The 14136-nt window shown below is 45.7% G+C and overlaps 1 protein-coding gene across 2 annotated transcripts in view; it reads left to right on the forward strand.

Annotated features, from left to right (window-relative positions):
* The first annotated feature begins 294 nt into the window (after positions 1 to 294).
* KCND3 (potassium voltage-gated channel subfamily D member 3) overlaps positions 295 to 14136 on the forward strand; it is a 274340-nt gene continuing 260498 nt past the window's right edge. For both annotated transcript variants that reach the window (XM_049880068.1, XM_049880069.1), the window contains exon 1: positions 295 to 1430. In XM_049880068.1, the coding sequence (XP_049736025.1) occupies positions 325 to 1430 (1106 nt within the window). In that variant the 5' untranslated portion in view covers positions 295 to 324. The remainder of the gene's footprint in view (positions 1431 to 14136) is intronic.

Raw genomic sequence — 14136 nt, forward strand, 5'->3', positions numbered from 1 at the left:
ACAATTTGTCAAGCAGTCAGCAACACCTAGTGATCCCACACTGCATGCACTGCCCCGCACTAGGTGCTCTCCCCATGTAGGAAGGATGGATAAGGATCCAAGGGTTTGTTCTTTCTTGGGTGGTGATTTTTCACAGTTTAATTAATTCACCTTTGAGACTTTTTGCCAATGACTGTTTCCTGTGTCTCATTTCCCACCTGCGGACCAATCGTGGACTCACCTCCTTCCCTGCTCTTTCTTCCCGTCTCCCAGGGATCGCTGAACTAACTCCAAGCTGGTGTGCAAAGTGTCTGAACAGTTGCCGGCCCAAGAGCTGGAGTCATCATGGCGGCTGGAGTTGCAGCCTGGCTGCCTTTTGCCCGGGCTGCAGCCATTGGGTGGATGCCAGTGGCCAACTGCCCCATGCCCCTTGCCCCAGCCGACAAGAACAAGCGGCAGGATGAACTGATCATCCTCAACGTGAGTGGGCGGAGGTTCCAGACCTGGCGGACCACACTGGAGCGCTACCCAGACACCCTGCTGGGCAGCACGGAGAAGGAGTTTTTCTTCAATGAGGACACCAAGGAGTACTTCTTTGACCGGGATCCAGAAGTGTTCCGCTGCGTCCTCAACTTCTACCGCACGGGGAAGTTACACTACCCGCGGTACGAGTGCATCTCGGCCTACGACGATGAGCTGGCTTTCTATGGCATCCTCCCCGAGATCATCGGAGACTGCTGCTATGAGGAGTACAAAGACCGCAAGCGGGAGAACGCCGAGCGGCTCATGGACGACAACGATTCCGAGAACAACCAGGAGTCCATGCCCTCGCTCAGCTTCCGCCAGACCATGTGGCGGGCCTTCGAGAACCCCCACACCAGCACGCTGGCCTTGGTCTTCTACTATGTGACTGGCTTCTTCATTGCCGTCTCCGTCATCACCAACGTGGTGGAGACGGTGCCGTGTGGCACGGTTCCAGGGAGCAAGGAGCTGCCATGTGGAGAGCGCTACTCGGTGGCCTTCTTTTGCCTGGACACTGCCTGCGTCATGATCTTCACGGTGGAGTACCTCCTCCGGCTTTTCGCGGCGCCCAGCCGCTACCGGTTCATCCGCAGCGTGATGAGCATCATTGACGTGGTGGCCATCATGCCGTATTACATCGGTCTGGTCATGACCAACAATGAGGACGTGTCTGGCGCCTTTGTCACGCTCCGGGTCTTCCGCGTCTTCAGGATCTTCAAGTTCTCCCGCCACTCCCAGGGCTTGCGGATCCTGGGTTACACACTGAAGAGCTGTGCCTCTGAACTTGGCTTCCTGCTCTTCTCCCTCACCATGGCCATCATCATTTTTGCCACTGTGATGTTTTATGCTGAGAAGGGCTCCTCGGCCAGCAAGTTCACGAGCATCCCTGCCTCCTTTTGGTATACCATTGTCACCATGACCACACTGGGGTAAGCCTGCATGCGTGGACTAGAGAAAGAGTGGAGGTTGTACATCAACCTGTAGATCAAAAGGCCATGATGCTTTGTGTGTGGCATTGGAATTGGGGAGGGAGGGTGGAGTTCCGTTCCCAAGTTTTGGGAGCAAGGGCAGTCCTATCATCAGAAGAGGAAAGCACAGGAGTGATTTGTTTGGGAGTGGTAGCTTGCTATGAATTGAGTTTTCTTTTGGGGATGGGGCAGGCACTTTCTAAAACTTGGAAAATTCAGTCACCGTTTCTTCTTTCAGCCATACTTTCTTTGTGTGTGTGCGTGTGTGTAGGGGGGTGGGTGCTGGTTGCATTCTTACATTTCTGTGGGTGGGGAGGAAGAGGGCTGTGAGAAGTTCAATGAGTGTTGTAAGCAGGGTACATGTTTCCATTAACGGAAGACACTGAGAGCATGTTTTGTGCATCCTTCCTGCATTTCTTCTTTGCAGTATATTTGCAGGCTGTTTTCTCTCTTGCCTTATTTTTCTTTTCTGCTACCACAGATGCTCAAGGGTTCAGTAGCTCTGAAGAGACTTTATCTAAGTGACTCGGAGCTTGGGTTTTCTAAGATGCTAGGTGCCCGATTATTTTTTTCTCACTGAAGGATGACTGGTCTTGCTTTCTCAGCCCGAGTCTGTGATTGAATGACCCCACATACCTTCACAATTGTGAGGTGGTCTGAGTGGATCACGTGGTCAGATACAGAAGCAGCAATATTACCAGAGGGAGGGAGAGGCACCCAGTGAGGTCACGGGTGACTCCGTCTCTTCTGTCTCTCTGAGGTCTTCTCTCCAGCTGAGGTCACAGAAATGTATTATGGGGCCGAGAAGGGTGCCCAGGAAGGAGATTGCAGTCTTCAACCGAACAGAATTAGATCCAATAAAGGCAACTTTATGGAGACATGTATTTTTTAGGGGTTTCTGCTTCAGCCATTGGAAGCCGTTAAGGCTAATGCGAAATCCCTTCACAATTCATATGCTAGGTCTATGTTTGCTTAGGCCAGGAAGTATTATATTGCTGATGGAGAGTTCATGAAGCTTTTTATTTGGTCTTTGACAATACAGTTGGTGGCGTCCTGGTGATTTGATTTTTTCTTGGCCGAAGCCCCATAGTGGCGGTGGTGGTTTTCCCATAGTGCTGCTTGTGCTTATTGGGAATGACTGAGCAGGAAACCCTGGTGTCATAATGGTTAAGAGCTACAGCTGCTAACCAAAAGGCTGGCAGTTCGAATCTACCAAGCACTCCTTGGAAACCCAATGAGGCAGTTCTACTCTGTCCGATAGGGTTGCTATGAGTCAAAATTGACTCGATGGCAGTGGGTTTGGTTTTGGTTTTGGAGCAGGTCATGGGACCTTTTAAAGTGATTACACCTGTGATTCTGCCATACAGGAGGAGGAGGGAACAACAAGGGGGAGAACAAGGGGTGTGACGGTCCATTATGAAGGCAAGGTTTGATAAGGGCATTCCCATTACCTTTTGTCTGACTGACAGAGCCATCCTGCTACCTCCTCCCACCACCCCCACACTTTTAAATCACTGCTCCACCAGGGTGGGTAAGTATGTATCTCCTCATTTGACCTTGTCTGTCTTGGCTCAGGTGGCAAATGTGGGCCTTTGGCAGAGTAGGATATTTTGGGGTAAAATGGGCTGGGGGCTGGCTGCATGTGTCAGGAGAAGGAGGTCCCATTGCTCCTTCCAGGCTGATCCTGGCCATCCCTTTACCTTCCTGAAGGAGACCTCATCTATGGCCAGGATCCCCCAGTCACCCTCCTGGATCTGACTGCCCAGGGCCCTCAAGTGCCCCTTGATGGGACTAATAACACCAGCGTGATGCCTTCGGACTGCCGTGGGGAGAAAAACAGAACAAGTTGATGGGCATCAGAGATAAAATGGAATCATTTTAGGGGAGAGCAATGAGAACCTCAGTGACCACCTGCCCATTACCATTTATTGTTAGTTTAACAGTATATGGATACCTACTATTTTTTTTTTTTACTATGCGTCATCAGTGTGCTAAGCACTTTGCATATGCCCTTGTCTCTTTAAGTCTTCGAAGCAACCCTGCAAAGTAGGAAAAATTATATGTACCTCAAAGACGTGGATGCTGAGGCTTCTCATAGTCACATAGTTGATAAGTGCTACAGTGGATTTTCAGATACCATCTGGCTGTCTTCAGTGCCTTTTCCCTTCTCACTCTACCACCTAACTTGCTCCCATCCCATGCCATCAGGGCCCCTTCAGGGTCATTACTTTGTTGTTTTTTAACTTTTTTTGTGTGTGTGTGTGGTAAATACATACGTAACACAACATTTGCCATTTCAACAATCCACACATACAATTCAGCGGCGTTATGTTCATCATGTTGTTCTGTCATCCTTAACGGAGGCTCATTGTCCCCTAAACATTGTGTCTGCCTTTCTCCTTCCCTCCAACCCACCCCTGCTAACCACTAATAAACTTTGGTCCCTATACTCTTGCCTGTTCTAGGTATTTATGTACTTGGAATCATACAGGTTTTGTCCTTTTGCAACAGACTTCATCTCACTCAGCACAATGTTTTCAAAGTTCATCCATTTTATAGGCTATATCAGGAATTACTTTCTTATCAGAATCTCAGAATATCCTGTGTTGACCTATTCAAGAAAGCACTAACCCAATAAGTACTATATCCCAGGGACTGTACTAGGCACACTGAGATTTCATAAATGGAGTGTTTCCTTCTGGCTTGTTTAAACACTGTCTCAGAAACTAATGGTGCCTTTCATAGCAAAATCCAGTGTTTTATTGCCACCGGGGAGACCATTGATTTCCTTTGGCATTCTCCCTGTAGATCAAGGAGGGCAAGTCTAGGTTTGGAGGTAGACAGTTTTGACCTCATATTTGCTTTCGTGGTTGGGTGGGGTTGGGGGGAGGAGTGGAGAAGGAGGCTCCACCACAAAGGCAAGACAAAGAGGAAGGGAACGATACCTGAGTTGGAGAGAGGAGTCCTCTGCAGGCACGCTTCCCTTTAATGGTGGGTGCAATACGCTCCCTCACCCCACACCTGCAATAAGCAAGTTGGTTTTCCCTTCCTTAGGCATCAGAATGTCTAACCTCTGAAAGAGGAAGCAAATGAGCAAGAAATGAAATGTTTAGTAGTCGTTATGGAATGAATTGTGTTCCCCAAAAAGTTACGTTAAATCTTAACCTCCAGTACCTGTGAATGGGACCTTGTTTGGAAATAGGATGTTTAAAGATGCTATTACCATTTTTATGCAAATAACTCATGCCTTCTATGTTTTCTAGCCAATGGTGCCATTCCCCTCCCCTCCCCTCCTCCATGAGATATTTTCGTAAGTGTCAGTGTGCCAATTTTTTTCTTTTACATATTGGCATAGCAGCACTTACAAAAATACCCTGATTTGGGGGGAAGGGAGGGCGTGGTTGGCAAACAAACATAGAAGGCACATGTTATTTGCATAAAAATATGGTAGTTAAGTTAACATAAGGTTATACTGCAGTAGGGTAAGCCCTAACACAGTATGAGTGGGATCCTTATAAAAAGAAGCAGAGACAGACACACAGGGGGAAGATAGCCATATGAAGATAGAGGCAGAGATTAGAGTGATACAACTACAAGCCAAGAAACACCAAGGATTTCCAGGAACCATCAGAAACTGTTGTTATTGTTAGGTGCCACTGAGTCAGTTCTGACTCATAGCAACCCTATGTACAACAGAACGAAACACTGCCCAGTCCTGCACCATCCTCACAGTCATTGCTATGCTTGAGCCCATTGTTACAGCCACTATGTCAGTCCCTCTCATTGAGGGTCTTCCCTTTCACTGACTCTCTACCAAGCAGGATGTCTTTCTCCAGGGACTGGTCCCTCCTTTTAACATGTTAGAAGTATGTGAGACAAAGTATCACCATTCTTGCTTCTAAGGAGCATTCTGGATGTACTCCTTCAGAGACAGATTTGTTCATTCTTCTGGCAGTCTATGATATATTAAATATTCTTCACCAATACCATAATTCAAAGGCATCGATTCTTCTTAGGTCATCTATTCATTGTCCAGATTTCAGATGCATATGAGACAATTGAAATAACCATGGTGTTTTAGACTGGGTTCTCTAGAGAAGCAAAACCAGTGACGTGTACATATATATGTGTGTATCTATATATAGACTGCTAACCAAAAATATTGGCAGTTCAAATCACCAGCTGCTCCTTGGAAACCCTATGGGGCAGTTCTACTCTGTCCTATAGGGTTGCTATGATTTGGAATTGATTCAACAACAATAGGGTCAGGTATATATAGAAAAAAGAGAGAGATTTATCTCAAGGAAATAGCTTATGTGGTGGTATAGGCTGGCAAGTTCCAAGTCCTTGGGTCAGGTATCTGGCTGGAGGCTTCTCCTGACTCATGTAGCTGCAGGGGCTGACCAACCCAAGATTGGCAGGTCAGACCACAGGCTGCTGGATCATGGGCTACGGAGGCTGAAGAATCAAGGTTGGAGGGTAAGATGGCAGGCTGCTGGCCTAAGTCCCAAGAATCAGAGGTCAGATGATGGCAATGCAGATGTAGGATCCAGAGTAAGCAAAAACCAGCAAGCTTTGCCAAAAAATCCATATATATTGAATGCAGGCCACACCCCCAAGGAAACTCCCTTTGTAACTGATTGGTGATCACATCAGATCACATCATGGAGGTGACATTATATCACAAATGCAGGATAACTTCACTGTGTAACTGCCAAATTACATCATTACATAACTGCCAGAGTACATCATTATATAACTACCAAACTACATCATTACATAACTGCCAAACCACTGAGAATCATGGCCCAGCCAAGTTGACACACAACTTTAACCATCAACTCCTGGCTTGGGTCAGGCATACCTTAGTCCTCAAAGTGACGTCTTTGATTTTTAACACTTTAAAAGTTCTTTTGCAGCAGACTTGCCCAGTGCAATACGTCGTTGGATATCTTGACTGCTGGTTTCATAGGTGTTGATTGTGGACCCAAGTAAAATGAGATCTTTGACAACGTCAATATTTTCTCCATTTATCATGATGTTGCTTATTGGTCCAGTTGTGCGGGTGTTTGTTTTCTTTATGTTGAGGTGTAATCCATACTGAAGGCTGTAGTCTTTGATTTTCATCAATAAGTGCTTCAAGTCCTCTTCACTTTCAGCAAGCAAGGTTGTGTCATCTAAATAACACAGGTTATTAATGAGTCTTCCTCCAAACCTGATGCTGTGTTCTTCTTCATATAGTCCAGCTTCTCGGATTATTTGCTCAACATACAGATTGAAAAAGTATGGTGAAAGGACACAACCCAGATGCACACCTTTCCTGATTTTAAACCAGGCAGTATCCCCTTGTTCTGTTTGAACGACTGCCTTTTGGTCTATATACGGGTTCCTCATGAGTACAATTAAGTGTTCTGGAATTCCCATTCTTTACAATGTTATCCATAATTTGTTATGATCCACACAGTTGAATGCCTTTGCATGTTTGATAAAACACAGGTAAACATCTTTCTGGTATTCTCTGATTTCATCCAAGATCTATCTGACATCAGCAATGATATCCCTCATTCCACATTCTCTTCTGAATCTGGCTTGAATTTCTGGCAGTTCCCTGTCAATGTACTGCTGCAACCGTTTTTGAATTTTTAGCAAAATTTTAACTTGCGTGTCACATTTATGATATTGTTTGATGATTTCCACATTCTGTTGGACCACCTTTCTTTGAAATGAGCAGGTATATGGATTTCTTCCAGTCCATTGGCCAGATAGCTCTCTTCCAAATTTCTTGGTGTAGATGAGTGAGCACTTCCAGCATTGCATATGTTTGTTGAAACATCTCAAATGATATTCTGTCAATTCTTGGAGCCTTGTTTTTCGCCAGTGTCTTCAGGGAAGCTTGTACTTCTCCCTTCAGTACCATCAGTTCTTGATCATATGCTTCCTCCTGAAATGGTTGAACGTCAACCAATTATTTTTGGTACAGTAACTATGTGTATTCCTTCCATCTTCTTTTGATGCTTCCCGTGTCAGTCCACATTTTGCACTTAGAATCCTTCAATATTTCACCTCAAGGCTTGAATTTTTTCTTCAGTTCTTTCAGCTTGAGAAATGCTGAGCGCATTCTTCCCTTTTGGTTTTCCATCTCCAGGTCTCTGCACCTTTCATTATAATACTTTACTTTGTCTTCTTGAGCTACCTTTTGAAATCCATTCAGCTTTTTCATTTCATCATTTCTTTTGCTTTAGCTACTATATGTTCAAGAGCAAGTTTCAGAGTCTTTTCTGACATCCATTTTGACCTTTTCTTTCTTTCCTGTTTTTTTAATGACCTCTTGCTTTCTTCACGTATGATATACTGGAAGTCATCCCACAACTCTTCTGGTCTTCAGTCATTAGTGTTCAATGAGTTAAATCTATTCTTGAGATGGTCTCTAAATTCAGGTGGGATGTACTTAAGGTTGTACTTTGGCTCTCGTGGACTTGTTTTAATTTTCTTCAGCTTCAACATGATCTCACATATGAGCAATTGATGGCCTGATCCACAGTTGGCCTCTGGCCTTGTTCCGACTGTTGATATTGAGCTTTTGCATCATGACTCTCCATAGACGTAATCAACTGGATTCCTGCGTATTCCATCTGGTGAGGTCCACGTGTATAGTCACCATTTATGTTGTTGAAGAAAGGTATTTTCAGTGAATAGGTTGTTGGTCTTGCAAAATACCATCATGCGATCTCCAGGGTGATTTCTGTCACCAAGGCCGTATTTTCCAACCACTGATCCTTCTTCTTTGTTTCCAGCTTTCACATTCCAATCTCCAGTATTATCAATGCATCTTGATTGGATGTTTGATCAATTTCAGACTGCAGAAGTTGGTAAAAATCTTCAATTTTTTCATCTTTGGTTTGTAGTTGGTGTATAAATTTGAATAATAGTCATATTAACTGGGTCTTCCTTGTAGGCATATGGATATTATCACTGACAGCATAGTTCCTCAGGATAGATCTTGAAATGTTCTTTTTGTCATTAAATATGATGCTATTCCTCTTCAACTTGTCTTCTCTGGCATTGTAGGCGGTCCAACTGTCTGATTCAGAATGGCCAATATGAGTCCACTTCACCTTACTAATGCCTAGCGTGTCGATTTTTGTGCATTCCATTTCATTTCTGATGACTTTCAATTTTCCTTGATTCATACTTTGTACATTCCACATTCTGATTATTACTGGATTATTTTTAATCCACGTTTCCAGCTCTTTCTTCTCATTCTGATTCGTGCTACACATCAGCAAATGAAGGTCTCGAAAGCTTTACTCCATCCACGTCATTAAGGTTGACCCTACTTTGAAGAGGCATCTCTTCCCTAGTCATATTTTGAGTACCTTCCAACCTGAGGGGCTCATCTTTCAGCACTGTGTCAGTGTTCTGCTGCTATCCATAAGGTTTTCACAGGCCAGTTTTTTTAGAAATAGATTTCCAGGTCCTTCTTCCTAGTGTGTCTTAGTCTAGAAGCTCTGCTGGAACTGTCCACCATGGGTGACCCTCTTGGTATTTGAAATACTGTTGGCATAGCTTCCAGCATCACAGCTACATGCAAGTCACCACAGTACATCAAACTGACAGACAAGTGGCAGATTAGAAACTGGGAAGAGACAAGGAAGGGTTTTCCTATACAGCCTTTAGAGAAAGCATGGCTCTGCCAGCACTTGATTTCAAATTTCTAGCCTCCAGAACTATGAGATAATAAATTTCTGTTGTTTTAAGCTACCCAGTTTGTGGTACTTTGTTACAACAGCCCTAAGAAACGAATACAATAGTGTCTTACTTAACCTCAGATAAGTAATGGAAAGTAGACTCTTTCCCCCCTTCACCATGGCTGGGAACTGAATGCTGGCTTGGGCTACTTTGACTCTGACCTGAGCTGGCAGTTGGCACCATCACCAGGCTCGTTGCCTGGCTATACATAGCAGTTGCCTGGCAGAATGCTTTTTAATGGATAGATCAGTGTGAATGGGGTGCTTTTTCCATTTGCTTGGTCTAATACTGTTCTCAGTCCCTTCCAGCCCTGCTTGTCCTCTCTTTGAGGGTGGACCCAATCTGCCCCACTTCCCACCAAGATTTGAGATCTGCAGCCACCTTGGCCATGTGTTTTCTGCCCCAGCCCTAGGCCTCCTGGGTGGACAGATTTCACTTAGTGTCTGATCCATTCCCTATGATACTTGGCAGGTCTGTGTGATGGCCTTTTTGGCCCATACTGGAGGTCTCAATGACTTGTCCCTTGGAAACCCTCCCCTTTCCCCTGCCTTGTTTCTGTCTTGAAGTACATTCACTGATTAGTTGTAGCCTTGTTCAGCCATTCAAGGAAGCATATCTTTTTCTTACTCTAAGCTGGCATTTCAGTCTTTCCCCGCAAGTGGCCATGGGATACCAAGGCCAATATTCTGCCCCATTCCAGTTGTTTCCAACAACTCCTGGCTCATACTCATGCTCCCAAGCCCTATTTCCAGTCTGGAGAGACTGTCTTCAGCTCCTTGGCCGATCTGCCAATCTCTTCCTGGCTCAGGTTACCATCTCTGCCTGCACTCCTAGGACCTCGCTGATGAGTTACACAGGTGTTCTCTAGGGAGGGATCTCCTGGAGCCAATTATTGCCGTTTATTTAATATATCAAAATACCTTAAGCACACAAGAATCATAACAGCCTAATTACCAACAAGACTTCAGGCTGGCTTTCCCTTGCAGCCTCCCGTGTGGTAGGGAAGGCCCCGTTGCCCATCCCAGTTTCCCTTCATGCCCTTTTGACAGTTGAGCTCCCAAATGCACCCTTCAAGGATTCATTTCTGTGCTCATAATTGATGCCAAAATAAAATAAATTCTCAATTATCTCAGTTAACCCAGGGAAAGGAAAACACAGAACTCCCAATATTAAATAAGACGAACTTATCTAGTTTTGGAATGTATTATATGACTTTTAAGGAGCCCTGGTGGCACAAATAGGAGCCCTGGTGGCACAGCGGTTAAGAGCTCAGCTGCTAACTAAAAGGTTGGCAATTCAAATCACCAGCTGCTCCTTGGAAAGCCTACGGGGCAGTTCTACTCTGTCTTGTAGGGTTGCTATGAGTCGGAATCGACTCAACGGCAGGCAACAGGTTGGTTGGGTTGGTTTTGGTGGCACAAATGGTTAAATAATCAGCTGCTAACTGAAAGGTTGGTGGTTCCAACTCACCCGGGGCTTTGCAGGAGAAAGACCTGGCGACCTGCTTCCATAAAGATTACAGCCAAGAAAAGCATATGGGGCAGTTCTACTTTGTCACATGGAATCATCAGGAGTCAGAATTGACTAGAGAGCATCCAACAACAACAACACGTAACATCTACTTTTTCAAGGTAGATTTTTCTTTGTAATTTTGTTTGACTTTGCTTGGCGTTACCATTGACCTCGATGGCCTGAGCTGTGTCCATCTGGGAAGCTTGGGAAGAGTGTGGGGAAGAGATGAACATGCAGGAGGCAGGCCTTGTCAGCAAGCCTTCTCCAGGGCCATTACAGGTCAGCTCCAGGCCTGGCTGGGTGAAGGCTGCTCTTGGACATCTAAGGGAAGGAAAATTGGGAAGGGCCCAGAGAAATGTTGCTTCTGATGAGATAGCCAGCTGGTGCCCAGTTGGCTCAGTTATGTAATTGAGGCCAGCAGCCTGTCCGTCACCCCTTGCCCTGAGGTGAGAGAGCTATTGATGGTGTCCAAAAATCACTTTAATGAAAACAGAATCAATTTTTACTTTTTCTAAGCATGAAGCAACCTCGAGGTGATTTGCATTTTCCTTTAAAACCTAATCCTGGCAAGAGGCCTGCCTCAGAAGGCTGAGAGACTGGGGTGGGGAATCAATACAGACACACCACATAATGGGGTGCTTGATGGGGCTCCCCCACACCCTCAGTACCAGAAGTGGAACCAGGCAGAGTGATTTTTTGTTAACCCTTCAATTCCCAAAATTCTGATTGCTTCTTCATCCACTGTCTATGAGAACTCAACAACCCTCCTCCCAACTCCCAAGGGCCTTGGCCTGGGACACTGGCTAACAGGGTCCACCTGGCTGGTGGTGTGTCCCCTGCCCAAGGGAGTCTGATCATCCTGATGTTTCCCATTATTGGGAATGAATGACCTCTAGTTGTGTCTTTGTTGGCATTTCTAACTAGAATCTCTGCTGCTGAGATTCCTAAGAGAGGACACAGACCCGAATCCCAAAAAGGTATCTTTCCTTCATTCAACATTAAATGAGTGCCTACTGTATCCCAGACAGCTTGGTGGGCTCTGAGAATACATAGGCACTATGACTGCACATCGACCCAATGTAAGGCACAGAGAAAATGAATTGAGTGAGACTCATTTCCCTTCCTTTGAACCCAAACAAGAGATGGTGGAAAGAACAGTGGGACAAGGGTCAGAAAAGAGGCCTTTACTCACATTCTTCCTGCTGTGTGGAATACCCCTTTCTCTGCTCCTGCATCTGCTAACTCCTGGCATCTTTAAAACTCAGCCTTGTAGCATCTCCCCAGGAGACCTTCTCTGGCCCTCCAGAAGAGTAAGGTACCCTCCTTAGGCTCTCAGTGCAGCCCTTGCATACCTCTGTCTTGTCACTCGCCACATTCTGTTAAATTTATTCCATTAAATTTATGTGGCTTCCGCCCAGTACGTGAGCTTCTTAAGGGCAGAATCTCTGTTCCAGAGATCATTGTACACTTTGTGCCTAGCACAGGACCTGATATATGGTGAGCCTCAATAAATATTGCCTAACTTCTGCTTTCTCATATGCCAACCATCTCCTGGCCCTCTTGAGAACCAACAGGAGTGCTCTCCAGATGTCAGCTATATTGTCACGTCAGACAGAATACCTCTGGGCAAGGCTGACCCAGGGTGGCCAAGTGGGGCATTCTGTAGTTCTGACTTCAGCCTTGGCAAGATTGGGGCTGGCTTGCAAGGGAAGTTTACACCCAGCCTTGTCCTTCGCTGCTCTTGGCTACTTGGCCATGCTCCCCTTGCAGATCCTGGAGCCAGGTAAGAGCAGAAAGGGAGCCATGGATAAGCCTCTCTCCCCATGAAGTTTCCTTCCATTCAACCATTTGTTCAACAACTAGGAATACAGCAGTGAAGAAAGTCTCTAATTTTGTTGAGCTTGTATTTTAGTGGAGGGGATCTGACGTCAAACAAGTAACGTAAATACATCATGTCAGGTAGCAGTTCGTGACACAGAGAAAACTAAGGAGTGGTATGACAGAGAGTGCTGAGCGTATGCACGAGGGAGTGAAGAGAGGGTTGGCATTTTACATTGGGAGGTCAGGAAGGGCCACTGAGTTAAGGTGTTATTTGATTAGAGACCTGGAGACAGTGAGAGAGTGGGGCATGTGGGTAACTCAGGGAAGAGCATCCCAGGCAGAGGAGGCAGCAAATGCAAAGGCCATCAGGCAGGAGGGCCTTGGTGTGCTCCAGGAGTAGCAAGAAGGTCCTGATGGCCGAGCAAGGAGTGGAAGGGCACCAGGAGATGAGGCTGGAGAGGTAGCGAGGGAGGCAGCTAATGCAGGGCCCTCATGACCACCGCAAGGACTTTGTCCTTTCCTCTGCTTGGAATGAGGAGCCACGGGAGGGTTTTGAGCAAAGGAGTTCCATAACCTGGTTTATGTTTTAAAAGTATCCCTCTGCAATAAGCCCATGGCCATTGAGTTGATTCTGACTCATAGCCACCTGTAGGACAGAGTAGAACTGCTCCATAGAGTTTCCATAGCTGTAATCTTTACAGAAGCAGACTGCCATATCTTTCTCCCGCGTAGTGGCTGGTAGATTCACACCATCGACCTTTCAGTTAGCAGCCGAGCGCTTTAATCACTGTATCACCAGGGCTCTCACTCTGCAGTTGTCTAGCTTAGTTTGTAAAGAATATCTGTCTTGAACATTGTGGTCTTTTAAAGAGCTATCTATCTATAGGAAACCCTGGTGGTGTAGTGGTTAAGTGCTACAGCTGCTAACCAAAGGGTCAGCAGTTTGAATCTGCCAGGCGCTCCTTGGAAACTCTATGGGGAAGTTCCACTCTGTGCTATAGGGTCGCTATGAGTCGGTCAGAATCGACTCGACGGCACTGGGGTTTTTTATCTATCCGTAGGGGATCCAGTTGACGACAGCAACTGGAAAGTTTAGATAGGAAGCTTAGAGGGCAGTGAGTTTATGTCACTGGAGGAGGAAGAATTTGATAAAGGGGGTAAGAATGGTTGCACGACTTGAAGAATGCAGTCAGTACTGCTGAATTGTACATGTAGAAATTGTTGAATTGGTGTATGTTCTGATGTGTATATTTTCAACAACAAGGACAAAAATAAAATAAATTATTAAATAGTAGTAAAAAGTATCACTCTGGCTTCTGGGTAGTGAATACATTGTAGGGTAACAGAGCAGAAGCTACCACAATGTCCAGGCAAGTGACTATGGTGGCTAGGACCAAGGGTGGTGCAGTGGAGGTGAGAGAAGTGAGGGAATCTATTGACGGAGCTAACAAGAAGCCTTTTCAGGAAGCGCTGACCTGTCCTGCCCCACCCCCATCCCAAACACAAGTTTCACCAGCTTCCAGAGCAGAGGACTGGCATGGGAACTCTCATTCCTGAAGGCCTTCTCCACCCCGGAGAGAAGCAT

Source organism: Elephas maximus, chromosome 3, assembly GCF_024166365.1.
Source record: "Elephas maximus indicus isolate mEleMax1 chromosome 3, mEleMax1 primary haplotype, whole genome shotgun sequence".
NCBI lineage: Eukaryota > Metazoa > Chordata > Mammalia > Proboscidea > Elephantidae > Elephas > Elephas maximus.